This window comes from Talpa occidentalis, unplaced genomic scaffold (genome assembly GCF_014898055.3).
Source record: "Talpa occidentalis isolate TD23 unplaced genomic scaffold, MPIMG_talOcc4v2.1 talOcc4.10, whole genome shotgun sequence".
In the NCBI taxonomy this organism is placed as follows: domain Eukaryota; kingdom Metazoa; phylum Chordata; class Mammalia; order Eulipotyphla; family Talpidae; genus Talpa; species Talpa occidentalis.
The window spans coordinates 70,605,846-70,633,131 of NW_023600993.1; the positions used below are offsets into that span (position 1 = coordinate 70,605,846).

At 44.5% G+C, this 27,286-nt stretch overlaps 1 protein-coding gene across 1 annotated transcript in view; it reads right to left on the minus strand.

The window, feature by feature from the left end:
• Window positions 1–27,286, minus strand: part of SLC24A3 (solute carrier family 24 member 3) — a 523,373-nt gene that overhangs the window by 127,420 nt on the left and 368,667 nt on the right. Inside the window, exons 4-6 of the mRNA XM_037494056.2 lie at window positions 25,586–25,660; window positions 20,554–20,638; window positions 20,060–20,163 (exon numbers count right to left, since the gene is read on the minus strand). Of these exons, the coding sequence (XP_037349953.2) occupies window positions 20,060–20,163; window positions 20,554–20,638; window positions 25,586–25,660 (264 nt within the window). The remainder of the gene's footprint in view (window positions 1–20,059; window positions 20,164–20,553; window positions 20,639–25,585; window positions 25,661–27,286) is intronic.

The window sequence follows — 27,286 nt, forward strand, 5'->3', positions numbered from 1 at the left end:
ACTTAGGAATTCAGAGACTTTTCGATTATGTGCATGCATGGTTCCAAGGCCAGTGACAATGCTTTATTCCAAAGTGAACAATTTAATGAATGAAGAGAAGTGAAGGTAAAACATGCACTCAAATTCTGCAAGCTCCAGGATACCTCTTTTCTCTTTTGATGGATAAAGGACTTCCTGTTTTTGAACAATGGCTAAGTGCTCTGACAATGGCTCACATGCTGGGAGAACAGGTGTTCAGACCCCCAAAGGACCTGGTCACAAATGAACAGTCCTTTCAGACTATTGATGGAATTCATTGACTGCATCTCTGATGGGCTTGCTTGATACCTAAGAACCAAGAGCACACAAACAGCCTTGGAAATATCTATAGGAACCCTCCTTCCAAGGTGCTCCCTTTTCTTTGGAGAGAAATTAGGAAACATGGAGTTGGATGGACAAACTCAGGGAGCATCATTATCCCATTCCGTGTTCGGTGGGCAGATGTGGTAGGATGACCAGGAGCACTAAGATCAAAACCCCACTGAATTTTATCCCAGGAATAGGACTCAGTGAAGTCAGCCCCAACCCTGGCCACATCAGGGCCAGACATTTAACTATTCCTAAGGATCCTTTTGCTTTAAAGCACACAGGGGGTTAGTCCAGGCAGAGCTGGCAGAGTCTGGAAGCTGCAGCTGGGGAAGAGGAGACAGCAAGAGTTGAAGTGAACCCACTGCTTGGGTACAAGAACCTCAACTTGGGTTGTAGCTTTGAGTGAAAGTTTCCTCTCTGGAAGGCTCCTGTGAGAGCCTTCCACCTGGGCCCTGAGTCTTTACAGGTAGTATGAGGAGAACCACGTCACCACGGACTCGGAGACAAAGGTATTTTAAAGGACAGCTCTGAAATTTGCCTCTTTGGTCATATAAGAATCCACCTCAATCATTCTCCTTGTCCCTGAAGCAGAGTTGACTCCTTAAAAGAAAGGAGAGAGGCCCCCCGGTGGCGCAGCTGTTGAGCGCTGGGCTGCGAAGCTGCCCGCAGCCTCTGCAGCGCCAGTTCGATCCCCGGCCTCTGGGTGAGGGTCCCACATGGCCTGCAGACCTCTCCTGCTGCCCGCTGCTACCCTCAGCAGTGTACTTCGTCATTCTGCCTGCTCTGCTCCCCGCTCTGTCTCTGGTGAATTCTCTCACCCTCCCGCGCTTCTGACTGTACCCAGTGCTTGTATAAATAAACAAATAAAATCTTTAAAAAAAAAAAAAAAAGAAAGGAGAGAGGTCAAGGGCAGAATGAGCTTGATGGATCAATCAGGGGCAATCTCAATAAACACGGTGGGTAGAGAGGTGAGCCTCAGCTTTTTGCTGTTGTAGAAGGGTCCAGAACCACTGTGTATTAGTATTTGAAAGAACTTAAACTTCATTTAGTCCCATACACATTTCAATACCTACCAATACATGCCGCTCAGAAGAGCATCCCAATCTCTAAACGGAGACAACTACTGGGTCTCTGAGTCACCAGTCTCAGCACTTTCTAGAAAGATTTCTAAAGCTAAAAGCTTTAAGGATACCCCATACATGTGGACTTTGAGACCACACAATCTAGAATATCTCTTCTTTCTGTTGTCAGATATGTGTTTCTACAACCTTTGGTCAAGGGAGGCCCCTTTGCCCTGTTTTGCACCACTGGCTTAAATGTGTCCACTGGGATTAAGAATACACATCCTGGAATGAGACTGTCTTATTCCAAAGCCCAACTCTGCTCTTCCTGGATATGTGGACGGTGGCACGTTTCTCCACCTTTCTCTCAGGGCTTTATTATCTGAACTGTAACGTGAGAAGAACAATAGCTACACAACAGGGTTGATAGGAAAAATAAATATAGTTTTGAATAAACTCAGCTGAGTTAATGCAATAAAGGTTAATCCCAATCAAGATGATTCACACTAAAACTTTAATTTAAAATAAAAACAGAATGACTAGTGAGGAGGGGGCGGAGCAACATGGCGGCGAGGAGACGCTGCGAGTAAGATCTCCCATTAAAAAAAGTGAAAAGCGGCAGGTCCCAGTGAGAACTGGGACACGGAAGATAAACGGGTGACGCCAGCAAACTACCCGAAGAAGAAACTGGCCATAAAAGAGGACTAGAAGGGAGGGAAGCGCAGAACCCTGCTCCCCTCCCCCGCCCACAGAGGCGGCACTCTCCGACCGGCAGAGAGGAGGAAACAACAAACCAAAACGGCCCACAAGAACAAACGACGCAGCAAGCGGGACTGTGAGCGGAAAGGAACTATTGCAGCCACCACACCCCGTGAACGGGAGCTGAGGCGAACCCTGCAGGATCCGCCGCGGCGGTGAGCGAACGGCTCCGGGCGCCATTAGAGAAGAACAAAGACCCCGGGAGACGCGCACACAGCCCGGGCTGCCGGTAAGCTGGCGCGGAAACGCGGAGTGCTCGGCGCGCTTGAAAAGCAAGTGCAGACCTGGATCGCGGCTGCCCAGGTCCCCGCGCCTGCGACCTAGGCTTGCGGGGAGACGACCTAGGCTTGCGGGGAGACGCGCGGAGGTCCTCACTGAGGTGAAGGTCCCTCCCTGAGTAAGCAGGATCCAGGCGCCCAGGCACGGGAGCGGTGCAAAAGGCGCCATTCCAGCGCCACTGAACTGGGCTACAGCCCGCGTCCTGGAACTGAGGGCTTTGAACTGAGACCCGGGGCACGAAAATTCGGGGCGTGGTTTCTCCACGACGGTGGGGCACAAGTCAGACACAGCACCCCAAAGCTGTTGAGGTGTACCCTAACATTCCCGCTCTGTTCTCTGTCCCAAGGGGTGGGGGGAGGCGAAAAACAGCCCCCCAAGGCCAATAGGAGAGATCTCTGGCGCCACCTAGCGACCAGGAAAAAAAAGTCACTAACACCCTATAAAACAGGACATTTCTTAAGACTGCTTGAAAAGGGCAGAAGGTTTCTGGAGGACCCAGTGGCCAGCCGGGAAGTTATTCCACGCCAGGCCCCTTCCGACCAGCAGTCTGAGCCCACAGAGGGAGCAGGCACCCACGTCCGGGGCAGACCGGGGGCGCAGAAGAGTGTGCCTGAAACCGGAGGCGCAGGGACTGCATCCCGCTTCGCCATTTGAGAACAGGGACATTTCTTCAGTAAAAACTGCCTAAAACCAGCAGAAAGCTCCCCCAGAAGACAGAGATGGCTCCTGGAAGAGCCAGAGGGGAGCGGAGAAGTTCACCCAAGATGTCAGTCAGTCCGAGCAACACAGTGTCCCAACACATACGACAAATTAGAAAACAGACAGTAGGGAGTAGAAGAACCACACGCAACCTAACAACTCCTCAGGAAAGAAGCACACCACAAAAAGAAAACCACTCCCCAGATTGCAACGACAGCAACTTGGAAGAACTTCTGAGCCTTCCAGAAAGAGAATTTAAAATTGCCATGATTAAAAAAGTGATAGATCAAAGAAGGAAATTGAGTCCCTAAAGAGGGAAGTAAGAGAAATGCAGGAGATCAAAGAATTAATGGAGGAACTAAAGAACTCTGGGAAAAGCAATGAAAGCAGAATAGATGAAATGGAAGAACGAATAAGTAATCTTGAAGACACAGAAATAAAAAGAACCAAAACAGAAAAGGAAAGAGAAGTACGAAGGAAAAAGAATGAAGAAAGACTTCGGGAACTATCTGACTCCATGAGGAAAGGAAATATAAGAGTTATAGGAATTCCAGAAGGAGAGGAGAGAGATGTAGGAACAGAGAAAATATTCATGGATATAATTGAAGAGAACTTCCCAAATGAGAAGAAGGAGCTGAAAATTGATATACAAGAAGCAAGAAGAACACCAAACTTCCACGACGAAAGGAAAAACACAGCAAGACACATAATAGTAAAGCTCCCAAGAATCCAGGACAAGGAAAAAATAATGAAGCTGACAAGAGGGAAGAAACAGATAACATTCAAAGGAAAACCAATCAGGCTGACATCAGACTTCTCTGAAGAAACACTACGGGCAAGGAGAGAGTGGAGGGACATAGTCAACAGACTCCAAGAAAACAGATGCCAACCAAGAATACTCTATCCCGCAAAGCTCTCTTTCCTCCATGAAGAAAGAATATGGACCTTCCCAGACAAAGAGAAACTCCGGAATTTCATTGCGACTAAACCCCCACTCCAAAAAATACTACAAGGAATCCTAAAGCCAGAACCTCAGAGGGACGAATAACAACGAAAGAAGACCAAAAAAAAAAAAAAAAAAAGTTATTAAAAGAATAAATAAATAAAATCAAAGGAAAGACAAACATAATGGCAAATACAGATGCTAACATATCAATATTAACTCTAAATGTAAATGGACTAAACTCTTCAATAAAAAGACACAGAGTTGCAGCCTGGATTAAGAAACAAAACCCAACCTTTTGCTGTCTCCAGGAAACACATTTAGCTACAAAAGATAAAAATAGGCTCAAAGTCAAAGGATGGAAAACAATCCTACAAGCAAATGGGCCAAAAAAGAAAGCAGGAACAGCTATACTTATATCAGATAAAACAGACTTCAAACTCAAAAAAATAAAAAGAGACCCCAATGGTCACTACATTATGATTAAGGGGACAATACTTCAAGAAGAAATAACACTCATTAACATATACTCACCAAACGAAAGAGCACCAAAATATATCAGACAACTGTTGTCCTCTCTGAAAACAGACATCAGAGAAAACACATATGTAGTGGGAGACTTCAATACACCACTATCAACAATGGATAGATCAACAAGACAAAAAATAAGTAAAGAAACTAAAGCTCTAAATAAGGACCTAGAGCATTTGGGCTTAACAGACATCTATAGAACACTAAACCCAAAAAAAAACGGAGTACACATTTTTCTCAAGCGCACACGGATCATTCTCCAGGATCGATCACATACTGGGGCACAAGACAAACATCAACAGATACACCAAGATTGAAATCATACCAACCATCTTTTCTGACCACGAAGGCATCAAACTAGAAATAAATCATAAAAAGAAGGCAAGGAACTATCCTACCTCATGGAGATTAAAAGCCACACTACTGGAAGACCACTGGACTAACGAGGAGATCAAAGAAGAAATTAAAAAATTCTTTGAATTGAATGACAAGGAGGACACCAATATCCTAAATGTATGGGATGCAGCAAAAGCAGTAATAAGAGGAAAATATATAGCAATAGAAGCTCACATCAAAAAACAAGAAAGAACTCAAAGAAACAACCTAATCTCGAAACTCAAAGATCTAGAAAAAGAACAACAAAAAAACCCCAGAACCAGTAGAAGAAAAGAAATAATAAAAACCAAAGCAGAAATAAATGAAATTGAAACTAAAAAAACAATCCAAAAGATCAATGAAACCAAGAGCTGGTTCTTTGAAAAAATAAATAAAATAGACAAACCCCTAGCCAGGCTCACAAAGGAAAAAAGGGAGAAAGCACAAATACACAGAATCATAAATGAAAGAGGAGAAATCACAACGGACACAGCAGAAATCAAAAGAATAATCAGTAACTACTATGAACAGTTATATGGAAACAAGTTCAACAATCTAGAGGAGATGGACAAATTCCTACAACTCTACAATCACCCAAAGCTAGATAAAGAAGAAATAGAACACCTAAACAGACCAATTACAAGCAGCGAAATTGAAATGGTAATTAAAAACCTCCCCAAAAACAAAAGCCCAGGACCTGATGGATTTACAAATGAATTCTACCAAACATTCAGAGACGAATTAGTGCCTATCCTTCACAAACTCTTCCAAAAAATTGAGAAGGAAGGGACAATACCAAACACGTTCTATGAAGCCAATATTACACTAATACCAAAACCGAATAAGGACAACACAAAAAAGGAAAACTATAGGCCAATCTCCCTAATGAACACTGATGCAAAAATCCTCAATAAAATTTTAGCTATCAGAATCCAACAATGTATCCATAAGATAATTCACCACGACCAAGTTGGATTCATTCCAGGGGCACAAGGATGGTTTAACATCCGAAAATCAATCAACGTTATCCAACACATCAACAAAAAGAAATATAAAAACCATATGATAATATCAATAGATGCTGAGAAAGCTTTCGACAAAGTGCAACACCCATTCATGATAAAAGCCCTTGAAATTCTTGGGATACAAGGAACATACCTCAACAACATAAAGGCCATCTATGACAAGCCAACAGCCAGTATCATTCTCAATGGTGAAAAGCTGAAAGCAATTCCATTAAGATCTGGAACAAGACAAGGATGTCCACTCTCACCACTGCTTTTCAATATAATACTGGAAGTCCTAGCCAGAGCAATAAGACAAGAGAAAGACATCCAAGGAATCCAAATAGGAAAAGAAGAAGTCAAACTATCACTATTTGCAGATGATATGATAATATACATAGAGAACCCCAAAATCTCCACAGAAAAACTAATTCAACTCATCAATCAATTCAGTAAAGTGGCAGGATACAAAATCAACACGCAAAAGTCAGTGGCCTTCCTATACACAAACAATAAATCTGAAGAAGAAGAAATAAAAAAAACCACCCCTTTTATTATCGAAACAAAAAAAATCAAATATTTGGGAATAAATCTAACAAAAGAGGTAAAGGACCTATACAAAGAAAACTATAAAACACTGTTAAAAGAAATAGAAGAAGACACAAAGAAATGGAAAGACATCCCCTGCTCATGGATTGGAAGAATAAACATTATTAAAATGGCCATCCTACCAAAAGCAATATACAGATTCAATGCTATTCCAATCAAAATCTCAATGGCATTCTTCAAAGAAATAGAACAATTATTGATGAAATTCATATGGAATCACCAAAAACCCCGAATAGCCAAAGCTCTACTGAAAAAAAAAGAAGGAAATGGAGGCATCACACTCCCAGACTTCAAACTATACTACAAAGCCATAATCATCAAAACTGCATGGTATTGGAACAAGAACAGACATACAGACCAATGGAATCGAATAGAAAATCCAGAAATAAACCCACAGATTTATGGTCAACTAATCTTTGACAAAGGAGCAAAGACTATGCATTGGAGCAAAGAAAGTTTGTTCAATAAATGGTGCTGGGAAAACTGGGTCGCTACATGCAAAAGAATGAAGCTTGACCACTACCTCACACCATACACAAAAATCAACTCAAAATGGATTAAAGAACTAGACATAAGACCTGAAACCATAAAATACATAGAAGGAAATATAGGCGAAACACTACGGGATTTGCACATCAAAGACATCTTTACAGACACATCACCCAAAGCAGTGATAGTGAAGACAAAGATAAACAGCTGGGACTACATCAAATTAAAGAGCTTCTGCACAGCAAAAGAGACAATAACAAAAACAAAGAGAAACCCCACCAACTGGGAGAACATTTTTGCACCCAACACTAATGATAAAGGACTGATCACAAAAATCTGCAAAGAGCTGATGAGACTCAGCAACAACAAAGAAAATAATCCAGTCAAAAAATGGGCAGAAGAGCTAAAAAGAAACTTCTCTGAAGAGGAAATGCAAATGGCCAACAGACATATGAAAAAATGTTCAACATCACTTGTAATCAGGGAAATGCAAATCAAAACTACCATGAGATACCATCTCACACCAGTGAGAATGGCACATATTAAAAAAACTAGCAACAACAAATGTTGGCGAGGATGTGGAGAAAAAGGAACTCTTGTGCACTGTTGGTGGGAGTGCAAACTGGTCCAACCACTATGGAGAGCTGTGTGGAGATTTCTGGACCTACTAAACATAGAGCTTCCATATGATCCAGCAATTCCACTCCTAGGTATTTACCCAAAGGACACAGAAACATCCATTCCAAAGAGCACCTGCACTCCTATGTTTATAGCAGCACTGTTTACAATAGCTAAGCTTTGGAAACAACCCAAATGCCCAAAAATAGATGACTGGATCAAGAAGATGTGGTACATATATACCATGGAATATTACTCAGCATTCAAAAAAGATAAACACATGCAATTTGCAGCAACATGGATGGCGCTGGAAGGGATCATGCTCAGCGAAATAAGCCAGAAAGAAAAAGAAAAATACCGGATGGTCTCACTCATAGCAGGAATCTAGAAAACTTAAATAAGGGACCAGGAAAATGAATATAAGAAAGTGAAAATCAAAATCAACAAAAAAACTATGAACCAGAGACACTTTTTGGGGGGTGGGGGGGCGGGAGGGGAAGGATTGGGGTCAGAATGGGGCGTTTGCAATTGTATGGGGGAATATAAAAATAAAATTTAATATTTAAAAAAAAAAAAATAAAATAAAAACAGTGAGTAGGAGTAGAAAGAAAGTTGCACACATTTTTAAAAGAAGGGAAAAAGCAAAGATGCTATTAGAGAACTTGAGACACATGTTTTTTGAAGCTGCATGTTACAATGATCAAAGTCAGAGAGAGTGGGGGAAATAAAAGGTTTATTGTAGACTAACCACGGTCTTAAAGTGACAAAGGCCAGGGGTCTAATGTCTAAGAGCTGTACCTAGCCCTTGAGTCTCTCGGCTATTGGCTACATATGGAACCCCCTAATTCTAATTTTCCATGTTCCAACAGCAGCCACAGTTTCATCTGGGGGAAAAAAAAATCACAAACCAATTTAAAGAAAACTGGGGTTATTTTCTTGCTCATCTCCCGCGAAGTGGCAGCTCATGGAAAGCTGCCAGGGCATCTTTCCTTGCCTGTAAAAGCCGGTATAGGAGCTCTCGCTGTCCTAAACTGTGCACACTCTGGGGAAAGGTTAAGACATTGTTTCCTCCTCACTTGGAAATTCCAGCTCAGGTCTAGTCTTAAGGTTCCCATTTATTATTTATTTATTTATTTATTATTTTTTTTGGTATATATAAAACAAAAAAACAACCGGACAAACATTTCCTTGGTTGGCTTCTCTGCCTCTCCATTTTAAAACTGTAAACTGAGTTCCTATTGCCTGATAAAATTGCCAGTAGAGATACGGCTTGTCAGGGACTCAGAGTACCTGCAAGAAAGGCACCCACATGGCACTGCAGCCTAGGCGGGTCTGATGAAATATCCCAGCTCTCTCTGGACCTGGGGTAGGCAGGGGAAAGAAGAGGGGAAGAGAACGATTGAGAATAGTAAGGGTCAAATCACACCACTGAATATGGTGTCATTTTCAACTGCTCTATCCCAGCGTCACCATTTGCAAACTCATGACTGCCACTGGTCTATGGAGCTCCTCGGTGCCAATTCACAAAGACTGAGGTTCACTTGAGATGGGCAGTGCAGTGACCCAGGTCTTGTTGTATCTATAGTCCTAGAAGGAGTCAATCACTGATTGGGCTGTTCAGTGAGATCTAGTAGGGTTCTCCGTGACAAAGGCCATGCAGCAAAGAGGCTGTGAGTAACAGATGGATGGCCAAACTTTCAAATGGAAAAGTAGAATATCATAATGTATTTTAGCAACGCTTTTAAGTTTCTAGACCAGAGTCTGCTTGGTAGACTTTAGAATGTGTTAGGTAATAGGCTGGCTATTCTCTGAAAACAAACTCTCCTAATTTCTTATGACCAATCTGTACTCACTATAGTCACAAAGTATTAATTGATCCATTTACATTCTCAGGACAAAAACTCTAGAATCTGTCATGATCCATAATTTATCTCATTCTATTATCTCCACTTCCAGTTCAGCAAATCCTCTTGGTGTGTCACTTCCAAAAATATTTTATATCCAACGACTCCTTCTTATTATCTTTACCACATAGAGTTGAACTCATGCCTCACCACAGGCTTCCTCACTGATTTCCCAGCCACCATCTTGTTACTCTAAGGTACCTTTCTCCACAAAATAGCAGAGTGAATCTCCAAAGTACAAATCAGATGTTCCTCTACAGCTTACAACTTTCCTTCCACCACACTCAAATCCCCATGGTAGCCCTGAAATCTGACATGATTTGGCCCTGCCAGAGGTTACTCTCAGTCACACCTCATCTTCCATTTATTTATTTTTACGTTGTTAATTTTTGTACAATATTTGATCTCTCCCCTCAGGTGTAATCCCCATAAAACTGTCACCACCACATCACCCGTGAGCCATCATCACAGTCGCTTGTGCACTTCCCTTCCCTGTTTTCACCCCTTTCTCCGTCCCTGCTGTATATCTCAGATTTATAATTTGCCTGTTAGTTTTGTCTCTGCCCAACCTACATGAGGTCCCAAACCCAGTTTTTTTTCTAACTCAAACACATGATGCTTGTTCTAGCCTGAACACCCACTACTCTTACCAGCTGGAACTTCTTTCTCAGCTTTTCATATGGAGTTGCTTCATGATACTGGGTCCCTTTGAGATACATTCCCTAGCCATACGCCCTAAAGCTGTCCTCCACCTTCCCCTCCAGTCATCCCCTGTCCTATTGCCCAATGCATTTCTTTCAAAGGCTATTTCATTTTTAAACTATTATCTGATGATTTACTGATTTATGTGCTCTTTGTCTGTGTCCTCCCTGCTGGTCTGTGAGCTCTAGGAAGGCAGGAACTTTTCCTATCTTGTTCACCTCTGCGTGTCCTCCACCTGCATGTAACAGGGAGAGAAAAGATGCAAGAATGGGAGTCCACAATAAATCACTAACTCTTTTTCATGACTATGTCTTAAGTTCTGCCCAAATGGGTGCCACTTTTTCAATCTACCTTGTCTTTGAGGAGTCTGGTGGAAAGTTGTGACATTTATCCATGCATTGTGTAACCCCCAGGGCACCTGTGAAACAGTTTCTGGTCTTTGTGATAGATTATGAGACACTGTGATCTCTATCTCCATGTTCCTTTTGCCCCATATCGAGGGCACCATAATAGTCAGCCTGTTGGTCACGTATCACAGATTGAGTGATGGCTTACCGCATGCAGGCGGTGCCTTTGGTTCTGTGGATAGTGGGTAAACAGATAGAGACAGGCTAAGCTCACAGCTTAGCACCACAATTCTCTCCCAAAAGAGAAATTACCAATTCTTCTGTAGCATCCTCAAGAATTTCATGGCTGCTGGGGAAGTGGGTGGTCACTGCACGTACCTTTTCCTACTGCTCCTGGTGTTGCTATTTCCTTACCCTGGTTTGTGAGTTTAGCAAACCAGCCTTTTACAGTGCCCCAGGGGCAAGGGCTGTCTATCTGCTTGGATGGTATGTTCCCTCTGCTCAGACAGACTCAATTATGCAAAACAGTGCCTGGAACCAGACTTCATTTCAGTAGTGCCATTTTCTGCATGGAGTGGAAAAGTGTAGTATTTTCTCACTCCATTAAACTATCAATACTACCCAGAGGTATCTTCCCTGGAGATGCATTTGTAGAAAAACCAAAGTGATTCCATCTTGTATCGATACCATCTCAGGCTGGTAGCCAGTAACTGCCCTATCCTGGGAAGATAGCCAATTTCCTCATTGTTTCTTTCCTGTATTAACCTGTACCCTGATTCATATGCAGCCCTATTAATATCAGTAGAACAAAGACATGCATGACATGTCCCCCAGACACCTGGTGTCATCAGTTTCACACAAGAGTGATCACACCTACTAACCAGGGTATAAGAAGACTCCTGTTAGGGGGCAGGGTGTGGATCCTGCCTTCACATGCTCTGGTTTGGTGCAAAGAACCCCTGTATATAAGTTGCCGTAATGGACATACCTGCTTCATTCTTTGGACTCAAATAATTACCTTCCCAGTTTGGGGGAACTTATTCATTCCTGCAGCTCATAGCTTTCTAAATCAGTATCTGTTCTACCCCCTCTCTCTGATTCTTACCTCACTTAAAATTTTCATATCATCTTTGTTGGACATTTGATAGCCCACTGCCCACTTAGTTAGAATGTAATTTTTTACTAGTATTTCTCCAGTGCCTAGAACAGTGCCTGACACATAGTAGCCATACAGTAAACATTTATTAATGAATGAACTTGCTGTCCAAAAAAGGAATATAATAAATATATCCTCTCAGAACACAATCAATGGATTATTGCCTTGGCTTTACATTCATCGACGTTGATAGATAGAAAATGGCAGTGATTTAGATGGGGTGACTCTGAGGGATGGTTGAGTGTCATAGTTTACAGATTATCTAGACAATACAATGAGAATGAAACACCCAATTTAAAAAAGGGCAAAGATTTAAGCAGACTCTCCAGCAAAGATAAATGCATGAAAAGACAGATACTCAACATCATGACCCAGGGAAATTCACAATAAAACCACAATAAAGTGACACACTCCCGGGAATGGCTAAAATCAAAACAAAATAAAACAAAGCTGATAAGACCAAGTGCTGGCAATGATGCAGAACAGCTGCAAGCTCACATACTATTGGTAAGAATACAAATGATTCCACCACTCTAAAAAACTGCTGGCAGTTTCTTACAAACATGCCCGCCATGCAATCCAGCAGTCCTACCCTTGTGTTATTTACCCAAAAGAAATGATATCATTTGTTTTACACCAGGCTAGGGAAAGCAACCATGGAGGCAGCAAATGATACTGCAAGGCTTTGTTCTGTAATTTATCTGTGTTGTATGATAAACAACTATTTGGGGTGGAACTGACCACATTCTGACAAGGAGCAAATGGATGGCTGATTTCTGATTAACCTAAGCTCACTGGGTAACTGTACTCCCTTTGGCACCGTGGGAGGTTCAGGCAAGATCAGGTGACCTGAGCTGGCCCAGTCAGACTTTTGTTTGATGACACCAGGTGAGACACGAAGGAAGGGATGAGTGGGAAGATATTACCTTTTACTTTCTTGATCAATGTGGTATGTGTATATGTAGGGTAAACGATGGCAGGTTTTTCTGCCTGCCTGCCATTAGGATTGATGATGGATCCCTGGGGTCCTGAATGCATGCCTGATGGCGGGCATCTGGAGTAGGGTGTGGGCATATGTAGGTAGGTGCACCTGGGCTGAGACTGTGCTTATAAGGGCGGTGTCACAGGATGCAAGACCAGAAGGAGAAGAGAGAAGCAGAGGCCACGAGAAAACGTTGGAGAGCCCAGAAAGAGTGAAGATTCACTGCCAGCCTCCCAGCCCCCTGCTACCCCTGCCTGCTGTGTACCTGCTGTGTACCCAATAAAAGCCTGAAAAAGCCACCGAGGGCTCCAGGACTTTCCTTCACCACCTGCATGGGATCATAGAGATCCGGCTAGTACCCTTCCTGCCCCTACAGTATACTAGACTTGAACTTCTATAGTCAATGTTTTTTTGTTTGTTTGTTTTGTTTTTTCCATGAAGTAAAATTACTCTGAAGGAGGGTTCACAGGAGGTGAGTGATAAGAGAATCACAGAAAATGAAGCTGGAGCCCTGATCAAACCATGCCTGATATCCATTTCCTCTACTTTTCTAAGACATCAATAAATTCCCTTCACTTAAGAATCCCATTAGAAATGGGCATTTTTATTATGTGAAACTCAAAGTCTCAAGAAATGTAGATGTGGGTTGTTAAGTGGATCTGATTTCAGCTCATTTCAAGGAGTTACAACAAACCAGAACAAGCCAAAGTTATCTAACACAGAGATCTGGGATGAGGACACAGACACTATTGAGAGGGAGCAGTATAAAGATGGCCAGGTGCAACTCTGGGCTGGGAACAACAGTGTCTGTCAGGGAAAGATCAGGTGTGAGACCCTTTCAGGACCTGGCTTTGTGGCAGGAGCAGGGGAAAGGCCAGGGGAAAGGAACAACCTGTGACAGTGAGAAAGCCTTTCAGCAGACAGTATGTTATAGGACTGGAGTTTTAGGGGGTTCCTGTTTACACTGCCTGGGCCAGATGCCCAAAGCCAAGCTTGGTCCAAGAATTTGAGGAGCACTGAGCAGCTGATGGGCCCCCAGCAGGTACAGCTGCTCCTCTGATTCAACTGATGTGAGGCTAGGACTGGGGAGCTGCCTTCAAATAGGTCCTTCTGAGGCAGGCAGCTTGCAGATGGCATTAGGAAAGTCTATTTTATTAGGATATCATGATGGAATCCAGGGCTGCTCCAAATGGATCCCTCCTTGACCTTGGTCTAATGTGCCACAAATTCTCCTGCTCCTACTGAATCAAGTATTAAAGCATTCTGCATCACACCCAAGGCCTCCGACCCTGTGTTTTCGCCATGGCCATGAGTTTCCTTTCTTGCACTTTTGTCTCCTTCCCTAGGATGGACAGCAAGCCTACAGCCTCTACTTATGAAGTTGGCAATTAGTATGGTTTGTGGCTTCACCCATTCTCAGCTCTCAGCCTCTTGGAGAATCTGGATGCTTCGAAGAATTGGAAGCTGAGATATGATGTGTTAGGCTTTGTGTGGGAAACAATATGCTAGGAACCAAGATGTACAGGGTAAATCAGGATGTTCTGTGGGTCTTTCACTGTTTATTATCCTGAATCCTCTGTCTGCCAGAAATGAAAGTCCAGCATGGATGATGCCATCTGATTATAAGAGAAGCCTCTATCTGAGCCCTGGCTGGCTGAGAACTTCCATCATCCACCTTAGGCTACCACCAGCATACTGATGTTTTTGTTTTTGTGCATTGCCCTGGGCTCCTATGCTCCACTTTTTTAAAGAACACATAAAAGCTAGAGCTTATCAGAAGAACGCAATAAAACATCTGGAGATTTTTAAATCATAGGATTTCCAAGAGGAAAAAAAAAATGGATTTTACAGTCAGTAGATGTGGGCTCATATCCAGGTTTAACCACCTCAGGGTAGCCCACCTCCCTTCAGGTACCCATTTCCTTGTGTGATACTGAAGGCATTATCTTAAAACTCAGCAGGTCTACTCTCCCAAATATCATAATGCATCTATTGTGGTGCCTGCACACTGGAGAAGCTTAACAGATGGTCGATGTCCATATATATGTAGATATATATATAATTTCTATCTGGCTTTTCCTTATATTTTTCCATTTCTCATTTATTCTTTCCATGATTTCCTATTTAAGATAGACATTTTAAATTCCTCTCTGTTAATTTTTAGATCTGGGTCATCTATGGTTTGCTTGTGCTCGTGTTTTGCCTATTCTTGCCTCTTTATATGTTTTGTGCTTAATATTGCATTTTGGAAATTATGTACAGAAGAAAAATGAGAACTAAAGAATAATAATACTGCTTTCCCCCTAGAAATTTCAAGTACTTCTTTCACCTGTTGGCTGAAGTGAGGGGATGTTTATGCAGATCTCAGCCTTTTCAGCCTTAAAAGTTCCTTTGACTGGGGGTGGGGTGCAGCTCACCCAGGCCCAGCCCAGTTCCCTACACCCAGCTTCCAAGAAGTGCCCGCCTCTCAGTTCTTATCAGGATTGGATTTGGGACTCCATGCTAGCCCTTTATTTCAGCTTCAGGTATAGGGAGATGTGGGAGACAGAGCAGAAGTTATGATTTCTTTCCGCATTTCAGTTCTGCTTTCATTTTTGTCTTTATCAGCAAATTCAGGGTGAGGTGATGAGGACTGCTGTGTTGATTATATTATTATTATACTGGATAATCTTCCAGACTCTAGTGTATCCCAGCACCCCCACATTGCCAGTAACTCAAATGGCTTTGTCTCCACCCAGTAACACTCTGGGTCAGGGAAGCTTTCTGTTCTCCCTGCATCCAGACCTGCCAGGGCTCACAGTTCACTTAGGAAGTAAATCAATTCCTCAAGCCTGTCTTGTCTCCACTGTTTGATAGGTCCATACATACATATGACTTTTATATCATCCAGATTTTTCTGGTGTTCCCTTGGGAGATAGGGGCTTCTGTGTTCTAACGAGAAGCATAAAGTGCCTAGGAAGGTAGTTGTTATTTTTAGCATTAGAGGAAGTTCCCTAAATGCAAGATGTCCTGGCCCTGACTCTTAACAGGCAGCCTTGTAGTAATGCTTGTGTTTCATCCAGGGTTGCTGGACGAGAGACCTACCAGGTGGCTTATTTTCAAAGGTTCAGGCTTGAGTTTATAACAAATGCTTTCTGAGCCCTACCTAAATCTCTCCACCTTTACTATATCAAGTGCTTCCAAAAGCCAGCCTCTATGTCTACTTACAGGTTTCTCTCTGCTCCAGAGTCCACTATGCCTGCATCAAGCAAGCTGGAGTGTCAATGGATTAGCATTCCCTGGGAACAGTCCTTAACCAAAGACAGGTGGAAAATGTGGATGAGATAACTTAGAGGCACCTGCTCTACACCATCTCCCAGTTCCCCCAGAGGTAAATCCCAGCTTCCCACAGAGGTACTAACACACGTTCTTTGGCTGCTTTCTCTTCCCTGTCTCAGTTCCCCAGGTCCCCAGAGGCAAGTCCTGGGATCACTTTCCACTTGAATCATTGCTTAGGGTCTTCTTCTGGGCAAAACAATCAAAGGTAGGTTCATTTCAGTGTATTATTTGAAGAAACTCAGCCAGGATTAGATGGACCTTGCCAAGGAACATCAGGCATATTCGAGGATGCCAGGAGAGCTGGATGTTGGGGCTCTTTATTATAAACTGGAGCCATCTGCCGGACTGTCATAACTGGAATATGAAAGTCCTAATCTGGGAGGCAGTTAACTTGTTTACTCTCTATTTGTGGTTATGTCTTTAATGCTTAACAGGCTCTAGATGCGGGATTTAAATTCATAAGCACATTGTTGTACCAAGTTGACATGAAGTTCTTTCAACACAATAAGTGAAATACATTAGTAGGTTGCATCAAGAGCTTGTTGTTTTCCTTTTGTTGATATTTATTATTATTTTTTGTTTTTAAATAATAAAAAAAAACCCTCTAGGACCAAAACCCTGTAAATGTCTTGTGGGGGTGCCAAGAACCACTCTATAAGCCACTTTCTAAGAAGCAATTTCCTTCTTGTCCCATAAAAACTCCCCAAAGCACTTTAGGCGAACACCAAAGAACAGGGTATGTTTGCAAACTGCAAATACAGCAGACATTTAATTACATCGAATTCATCAAAACCCTAATTGAGACAGGAACTCAAACCTTACAGCTTAATTACTTTAATTTCAGATGGGTAACAGACTTGGTCACAAGCAGCCCTTCATGCTGGAACACATTAGGGAGAGGCCCACGGGCACTCGCTGGTAATTCTCCCAGCCAAATGAAAGTGCAGGGCAACATAAATAACTCATGATTGGATTTATTAATCAGTTCAATTCCCAGTATCCACCCTTTGCTGTGACGTTCCACTGTACCAGCTCACCACCTGGCAGGGCTTCTCCACATGTGAGGCTGCTTACATTTCATACTGGTTTTTCTTTTCCTCCACTGGATCAGGCCACACAGAGTAAGGACCAGTCCTCTGAGATACTTCTTCAATTGCCACCTTCTCATTTTGATTTTCATTTCTTCTTCCTGACTGCGCCTTCCTCCCCATGAGGAATCCTGTGGCTGTCCCACTAGTTAGTCAGTAAGTTCTACCCATCGGTTGGTCAAAGTATCTCAGTGACTTAGGGTGGAATTTAGCACCCTAGTGACAATTATTAGTCTGACCCTAGTAACAATTATTAGTCTGACAGCTGATAATGGTGTCTGACTTTTATTGAGCATGTAGTGTGTGGGCCAGGAGTTTTTTAAATACTGAACAAGTTGTGTTTCATCCTTACAGAGATGCTAGGATCTAGGTGTGCATGTACCCACTTTACAGAATGAGAAAACTAAGGTTTAAGAGGTGAAGTAGGGCCTCCCCGGTGGCGCAGCGGTTGAGCGCTGGGTTGCGAAGCTGCCCGCGGCCTCTGCGGCGCCGGTTCGATCCCCGGCTGCTCCCCGGCCACTGGAGGAGGGTCCCACATGGTGTGCAGACCTCTCCTGCCGCCCGCTGCTCCCCTCAGCAGTGTACTTCGGTCCTTCTGCCTGTTCTGCTCCCCGCTCTGGCTCTGGTGAATTCTCTCGCCCTCCCGCGCTTCTGACTGTACCCAGTGCATGTATAAACAAAACAAACAAATAAATAAATAAATAAAAACATGCCTCTATAAAAAAAAAAAAAAAAAAAAAAAAGAGGTGAAGTAACTTCTCCAAGTTTGCCCAGCTAGCAAATGGCAGAGTCAGGATTCAAACCTGGGCCAGTGTGACTCCTGGGCTTGTGCCTTTTCTCAAACATTATTTTGATTCCTTGGTAAAGACTTCAGAGATACTACAAAGTCTTGAAAAAGAGAGCCTTGGAACTCTCCAAGTGCCAAGGTAAGGGAAGTGAGAGGAAGGGTTGACAGAATCACCATGTGGTCTACTTCTAACATCACTGTGGTTGGTATATCTCTCCAAGACCATGCAGGATTGTGAGATGAACTTGGCAAAGACCTTCCAGAAAGGGCAAAGTGATACCAGCACTTGCTAAAGTTACAGAAGCAATTTGTCTTTCACATGGGCCTTCTAACCAAGTTAGTGATTAACTGTATTACCAATAAATTATGAAACACAAATGCATTCAAGCCATTTCATATGCAATTAGTTGCATGGCATTTACGAGACACGTCCCAGTCATTTGTTTCATTTCCTTACGTTATTTCTTCCCTTTGGGCTTGCTTTTGAATCAAGCTGTACGTACAAATGACTAATGAACTAATGACAGCACTACTAACAGCCGGGCTAATAATCATACTGTTAATGGTGACAATGCTAATTAAGAGAGTGCTAACAGCAGCTGGATTTTCTGTGGGATGAGACTACTCATCTCTGAAGGCAGTAGAACACGTCCAACCCAGATGAGAATCGGTGAAGTGCAAATGGCACCAAAGGCAAGATTGGAAACTCATTTTTTTGGGTGCTAACTATATAGGAGATCTTAAAAAAAAAAAAAACACCATATTGTGGGTTCACAAAATCTAAGCCAAGAGCTAATGGACCAAAGGGATGAGAAAAAAGATAAAACATTCAATTGAACAAGTTGGGCCAAATTGCATCGTCATGTATGGAAACAGCTGGCTGGAACGCTACACAGAAAGGGCTGTCTCTGGGCTCTGCAGTTTGTTCTTGCTGAGATCAGGTTTCCCTCTGTCACCCAGAAGCAAGGAACCCTCTAGGCAACCCTGACAAATCAGTCTGCATGAAGAGAATGGAAGCAAAAAATGGACAGTAGAGAGCAGTCCACCCTACCCTGGACTGTAATCTGCCTTAGGGATGGTTAGCATTTGGTGCCCCTGACTGTCTGACAGATGGAAAAGCCTGGAAAAATGCATGGGAGAAGGTTCACAGGAGCTTTCCTTAGCTCTTCAACAAGCTGCTTCTGTGTCCTGAAGAATGAGGGAGCTGGTTGGAATCATCCGGTTCCTTAATATTGCATGTGGAATGCCCTCAACGAGTTTCTAGAAGTTGCTTTTCCTAGAAAATACTCAGAGTTCTGGGTGTTTGGGCAGGAAGCTCAAGCTAGCTTATAGTTGAATAAAATTCTTAAGAGAAACTAGGACATCAGACCTGGCAGGATGGCTGCAGACCCCCAGGTTTCACTGCAGCACCACAGCTAACCAGCAGCCTCACACTTTGGTGACCTTTGGGTGACTTCCTAAGACTTTCCAAAAAAGATACCAGAATTCACAAAAGACACAGATCCCCCAAACCTCCTGGCAGTCTCCATAAATGAAATGCAGGCAGACAAAGCCCTCATGACCAGCCCCCAACTTAAGTTGCCCAAGTGAACATCTAAATAAAAGGCTTGGTCACTGTAGAAAAAGCAAGCCAGGATCCTTAAAGGTGGTAATTGCAAATTGCTTTTAGTTGAAAAAAAAAATCTGGGTCCTTTCCTCTCTTTTTCTCTGTATCTACTGTATTTACATTGAGGCAAAAGCAGACCTTCACTTGCTTTAGGTCATTCCAGTTCAGATCAGTAGTATATCGAAACGAGAGTGACACCTTCAGATTCGCAGCCTGCAACTCTAGGCTGATTTGTTACTGCGTGGAGCTGGGCACTCCATATTCCACTGTGGAGACCAAATAATGGTGCCTGACAGTTTCCAGGTCCAGTTAGGCCATCCTCTTGGGGTGTGAGACTCCACATTGCTGTGGCCCAAACCCACTGGCCCCCGGATGACTGTGTTCCTGCAACACAGACCTTGTCTGACCACCATGCTCCTCCTGCTCAGGTACTCCGTGTGACCAGCAGTCTTACCTGCCCTGCGAAGAGCCCACAGACACCAATGATGCACAGAATATTGAACACTGCCGAGCCCACGATGGTCCCAACTCCCACGTCACCCTTGGTGATGAAGACGCCTGAAACAGAGACCAACTGTCAGCCTGGCTCATGGGGCTGGTTGCCTTCTAAAGCTGGCAAAGTTCACAAGGGTTACTTAGACTGCTCTGGGCATCTATAATAGCTGAGGATTGGGCAGAAGCTTCTAGTCTTCATCAGGGACACTGTCTCATGGTGTCCCTGGAATGGACACTGGTGCCCCATGGAATCAGCACTGATTCTGGGACACATACATGCAAAGCAAGAGCATCACTTGAATAAAATTGTAATAGCAACCATGGATAGTGAAGTGGGAGGCTGATGTTTGCTCCTCAGGGCCCAGGATTCTCTTCTGTGGTTAGACAACCCGCAGGAAGGTCATCTGTCCCCAGAACCCTTGTCCCTCAGAGACATTCCAGGCTGCCACTTACCTATGACTGATGTGAACAGCTCTGGGGCTGAACTGCCCGCTGCCATGAATGTGGCCCCGGCCACATCTTCACTGAGGTGCAGGCGCTACAAAGGGGCAAGGACAAAACATAGGTAAGTCGGGATTCCTCCTGGGAAGAGAGGGGGATGCTACTACCGAGGGCCCAAGCTCAGGGGCCTCCTCCTTCTGCCCACCCCTACCCCTGCTGGGCCAAAGCTCCTTTCATACCTCCTGAGGAGTAGAGTAGAGGGGGCTGCCAGTCATTGTGATTTAAAGAGTTGTGACAAGATCCAGGGGTTGCCAATGTCATGGCGGCCATATATACAATAGGAAGGAGTGGAGTGGGCAGATGCGAGGCCCAGTGGGTAGTCACCTCCTTCCTAAAGGCGGTGTCACCTATGTCCCTCCATTTTGCCGAATATTTTTATTTTTATTTTTTAAACATTTATTATTTATTTATGCATACAAGAACTGGGGTCTAGGCCAGAGGTGTGGGGGTGAGAGGATTCACCAGAGACAAAGTGGGGAGCAGAACAGGCGGATCTACTGAAATGAGGGCGAGACAGGAGAGGTCTGCTGTGCCATGTGGGTCAGCTCCCTGGCTGGGGATGGAACTCATGCCTCAGTGGCTGGTGACAACTTGATAGTGCTGAGACTTAACCCCTGCACCACCAGGGAGGCCCTCTTTTTATTTCCAAAGAAGTCAAAATTCACATTTTTAATATCCAGATTTTTGTTCAATACTAGTCAATCAGACTGAGTCGAGGTCATGGTAACCAGTTTTTGAGCCTTGATTCCAGAAGGTTAGGAAGAATTTGGGGGTGGGGACATCACTCTCCTGGAGTTCAGTTGAAACCCTGGAGTGGGGTAAAGGGGGTTGAACCTGAGTAGAAGGTGATGGTGAGCCCTGCCACGTGAGTCTACACAACCAGTTGCCCTGTTTGTTAATCCAAAAGGTGATTTGCAAGAAGAAAAGATAATTCACACATTCTAACATGTGATGAATATTTAGCTTTTCTGCATTTACTCATGTTCCAAAAAATAAGGGGCTGGCTGTCAGTAAATAGCCAATTTCCAGCTGGTGTCCCAGCTGAGATGCTCTTGGGTGACACTGTCCCTCTTCCCACTAGCACAGGTTGCTGCACTTCCCTGCTCAGCCATGGAGGGGCAGCATGAGCTCGGCATAGCAGCTGGCTCCACGGGACCTACAGTAGGCTGCAGCGGAGCCCTAATCAGGTCTTTTGATCTGGAGTTCTGGGTTCCGTTGTTCTCAACTGAAAAGTCAAACTCCACACAGTGTGTGGAGAAGGTGCTAAGATGGCGGTGCTGATACCTCAAGTTGAAAGGTGCAGCTATCAGTGGCACACCAGCATCCAGTCTCGGGGGGGGGGGGGCAGGTAATCCAGGGGAAGGTGACTGAATACAGAGCTCATGCTCCTTGGTTTGCCAAGGCTGGCCATGAGCCCCCAGCCTCGCACCACACTATGTCATCTCCAGTTTGGACTTTCCTATGGGCAGATGTGGAATCCACATTGAAGGCTCATCTCTTGTTCTCACCTTCATCCACTCAGTTAGCCCCTTTCTCTATTTCCTTAAGTCCTTTTTTTCTTTCACCCCAAATTAACTCTGACCCTGGCCACATCTCATTGGATGCTTAAAATCTCTCAGTGGATGCTTAGAATCACCAGCTAGGGAGTCTTCCTGCCTCTGGCTTCTTCCTATCTGCCAGAACACGGTTGTAAGAAGCCCTCCCAGCTCGCTCCTGAGCATTAACTCCTGACACCCCAGCCTGGCATCTCCAGGGCACCCTGCAAGCTGATTCCAGTCCCAGTTCTGTGTCTTGGCTCTATAGCTCTGACTCTTCTCTGCAGAAATATTCTTCCTTGAAATGTGTTGCTATGAGACCTTCTTTCCAAGGTCTGGGCCAATCTGGCCCCTGCATGAGCCCTTCCCAGATTTCCTTGTAGAATCCTCTTCCCCTTCCCAGCTTCGAGGCTCTTTACCCATGCTCAGTATTTACAGAGAGTGGGATGGACAGTGTCCTGTGCTCCAGCAGCATGTTAATCTATTGCTCATAATGTCCCGCTGCTGCCATGGAAACCTCTGAAGGCCTCCATACAACTTCATTCTTTCTATGCAAGCCCATGCTCAAGACCAGGTGGTCCCCTGGCTTTTTTTTTCATGTTCTTGAAATGGCCTCTCCTTGCTTTGTCTCAACCTAGCTGTGTCAGTCTGCTCAGGTCAGCTCACAGGATTTCTCAGCACCTCAGGGCACCTTTGTCCCACATCTTGCAATGAAGCCTTCAGGCTGCTCCAAGTCTAGGGACTGTCACTTCACACAAAGGAAACCAAGGTCCAGGCAGGTGAAGGGCTGACACAGGGCCCATAACGACAGACATGATGCCCGACCGGGCTGCTGACTTGCTCGCCATATTTCCTTTTGCCCTCTCCTCTCCTTCAATTACCTGTTCTTGGCCTCTCCTCTCCCACTACCTTTTTTTTTCCTGGTTTCAAATTTTAAGGTATTTGAAACTGAGAACTTCCCTCCCTAGGCTATGATTTATTGAACAATCCGGATTTCCCTCGCAAGCCATCTTTCACGAAAGTTGGAAACAGCACCCACTGGGTTCTCGGTCCACCCCCAGCTTTAGTCTACCAGCAACCTGAGATATGCGACATCAAATTGCTAGTGGGGGAATGAAGGAGCAGGGAGGAGCTGCGCCGTAGACAAGGAGCCCCTCAGCCAACATGGGTGTCAGCGTGACCCTCTAATCTTGTGGGAAAGTGAAACTCCAAAGAGAATGGGTCGCACATGTCTTAGGAGATGTAAACATATGGGGTCTCCAAATATATGTCAACTTGATCTTCACACATCCCCTCCCCCAACCATTCAGACACAGTTCCTCTGCAGTCAAGGCCACTAGAGGAACAAGGAGCTGCACCATCTTTACGGGATGCCTTCTCTTGTCCCATTGACCTTGCACATAAGATTTGACTGCGGGGATGGAGCAGGGAGAACTCAGGAGATATGTGGCCCTTCTGCTGTGCCCACCATTCCACTAGGACTGTGAGGCCCCAGGAGGGGAAGGTTCTAACACAACCAGGCCCCTGTCCAAGCTGGTCCTTGCGCAGAGGAGAGACTGAGGGCTCAGGCATTTGTGGGTTCAAATTATGACTCCACCCCTGCCTGGCTGTGTGACCTAGACAGGTGCTCTACTTTCCTGAGGCCCACTCTCCGTACACAAAAAGAGGAAATGATATCAGTTATCTGGTAGAGTTCTTGGGGCAATTAAAGAGCTATTTGGGCATATTCACATCACACTCGGTCAACTGAGCCAAGTTCTGGTACATTAGGGACCCAATAAAAGTAACATTTCCTCCAGTAGGCACTTTTTTTCCTTTTACCTTTTCTTCCCTTCTCCCCCACCCCAGCCCACACCACCTTTTACAACAAAGACTCAGAGAATCCTGCAGGGGAGGAGGAGGGAGAGGGATCACAGGTAGGGAGGGAGGGGCACAGGGGACTGGGGTGATGGTGCACGGGTGCCTTGGTGAAGGAAACTCTGGGGACTACACCTGAGGGGTTGGGGGAAGCAAATATTGTTTAAAAATGAACAGTGATGTCAAAAATAAAAAAAAAAATAACAAAAAAACAAAAACAAAGACTCGCCAAGCCCCTTTTCTGATATTTTTCCTGTTCTCTAGTTCTTCTTACAATGGGGTGGGCTCAATTGAGGAAAATCTCAATTGAGTTAAGCACATTTTGATAATTGTATGTACATTTCTAGAACAATCTTCACTTAGCTATTTCAAAAAAGCTGTGTGGGAAAGAAAGAGTAGTTTTCTTTGCACAAAGAATGAGCCACCACGTGGTGGTATTTCAGAGGTCACAATAACCCCCATGTAGGCGTTCCAGGCTTCTTTGACTTCCTCACCAGGTACCCTGTCCTCAGGGTGAATCACTTTGGACAAGGGGCTTGTACTCACATGCACACTGTTCCCCTCACAATCACCTCACTCACTTTCCTTCTCCTACTGCCTCTTTATGGTTATTATGAAATGGTTCTCTTTTATTTTTATTAACTACAAAAATACCTAGCAGACTTCTAGGATGTAGAAGAAACTGCTTAAATCGGTGGTTTTCAAACTGAGGTTTTCAGCCCCAAAGCTTCAGCATCACCTGGGAACTTATTAAAAATGCAACTGCCATTCCGGGCTGCTCCCCAAGACCTAGTGAACTAGACCCCTGGGGGTGGGGCGGTGTTGCAGGGGGAGGAGGGAAGGGAAGACAAAATTTGAGAGCTGTGTAAAGAAACTTGAGTTCCAGATGGAAGGTGTGTCTGGAAGAGATCCCTTCTGCAAACGAGGTACTGAATTAAAAATAAAATAAAATGGAAAGCTTCCAGATAAAGGAAACTACATTTCAAAACAGACAAAGAGATGAAAGAGGCATGAGAATGAAAGAGTTGTAGATATGCTGAATATTTCTGATGAAAGGGATTGAACTTGGTATTCAGCCTGGTGTTCTGTAGGCTGCTTTCTAACAGAGTCCCTTTCCTGGTCTCTGTGGCCAGTTCTTTCATCTTGCCTTTCAGGCCTCTGTTGGGAACATTTCTGTACATGGACAGAGAGGAAAGATGACGGGGTGTGTGGCTGAAGGCTCCTTCCTCACTCTGCGTGGACCGAAGGAGGTTTACAGGTGCAGAAGGAAACAGAGGAGGGAAAATGGAATATGTAAAAGGAAGAACGCAGAATTCAAAAGAAAAAAATGGAAAGCAGGACATAACTAGTGCCATGAGTTAAGCCTAGTGTGGCAGGCAGAGTTGGCAGTGTGGGCTAAAGCTGACTATGAATTGGCATCCTGAAGTTCTAAGCAGACTGACGGGACTCTTGTGCTGATATTACCCATCACCACGAAGCATGCTGACATCTGGCGTTTCCACCCTGTGTCGCATGGAGGGCTCCCCAGACCTTGGCAGAGGAGGCAAAAGAGCCAAGGTCCAGCTCAGATACAGAGAATACGAGGCACATACCTCACAGATCTTTTCCAAGGAGGGGACGAAGAAGTCATCACATACAATGGCCAGTGCGTAGAACATGTACATGGCCTGGAAGAGAGGAGAGGAGAACGGGTTAAAGCCAGACTCAGGGCAGAGCCTTGGGGTGAGGCTGCATCACCCTCTGCCTCAGTAACATCCTCTGTCTTCACGGATTCAGCATCTCACACAGAGGAAGTGCCAAATCTGTCATGCCTGGAAGGACCTACATGACCTCATTTGTCCTCTGTGACTTCCACTCTCCCCCTTGTCTACCTTCTTGTTCTCCAAATGTGCCATAGATGCCTGCCTGAGGGCTTTTGTACCTGCTGTTCCCTCTGCTCAGAACACGCTTCTTCCAAATTGTCTTGGCTCACTCTATCATATCCTTCAGGTTCCTGGTTCAATGTCAACATAAACAAGAGGCCTTGGACTGCCCTTCCTCCCACTTGTCTTATCATCTTTATCTTGTTTTGGTTTCTTGATGTGTTATATTTAAATTAGTTTGTTGTCTATCTCTCCCACTGGATGTCCAGGACAATATGATTTTTATCTATCTCATTTATTCCCAACACTGAACACAGGACCTGGTGCATAGCAGGTGCTCAATAAATATTTGCAACAAAGGAATACTTCAAACTGTTTATTCTCCCATGCCTCATTCTTGCTTCCTGGTCAGCAATGTCCAAATAATTTCTTGCAATTTTACTTTGTGCTCATAGATCACTTTCCCATCTTATCCAATTCCATGTTTCCACTCTAACAGAATTTTATTTGAAAGCCATTGCTGATTGGCCATCCAGAAAGCATCCTCCATGTCTTCCTAATGGGACCCCACTTTCATTCAAATATCTATCACTCCCCATGTATAAGATGACCATACCCTTTCCTCCAGGAGTACATATTTGTTGGCCATCAATAGGCAGTATTCCCTCAGAGATGGCTTTTGGTTCAGGGTAAGCCCATGACCTAGCCTGGCCCCCTCAAATGGCAAGAAAAGCTTTGTAGTCCCTGCCAGAGGGAGCCATTTCCCTCCTGGTGCTGGCTGAGGACAGGGAAGCTGGAGGCGCTGACTGTCATTGGCAGCAATATTGAGGGAACTCTGAGATGCAGTTGGCCCTGAGTCTACATAGTGACCTCACTGAATCATTGATCATGTGGTGCTAGAGCCCACCCTGCCTCTGGACTTAAGACCATAGCATACTGGCAAACAGGCCAACTGGATTTGGAGTTTCCCTGTTACTTGCAGCCCAAAGCTTCTAATGGTACACCCATGAAGTTGCTCCTCCTATAAGTTCCAGTATCCTCAGAGTAACATTGCTTTCAAATTTTGAACTTCCCATAGTTTTTCTTTTGGACACCGCTCTACCAGAGGGGCCTTCATTCTCACGGCCCCTACCTCTCTCACCCAGGGAGCAGGTACATGCCCTGCGTGAGCCACCAGAAAGAACACTGGTGTGTGGGCAAAAGGCATGTAACAGGCCACATAGGGAGTAACAGAGTAGCAGAGAAGATGGAGGAAGGGCTCTCCTTATGAGATATAAATGCCATCTAAGTCTGGAGCTGCTGGAGGTAGCTGCCATATAGGGAGAGTTTGCCTGAGAACGAGTCCACAAAGTAACAGGCTGAAACCCCCCCCACCCCCCCAGACACCATGTGAACTCTGGATCCAGCTCAATCTGAAGCCAAAGTGGATTT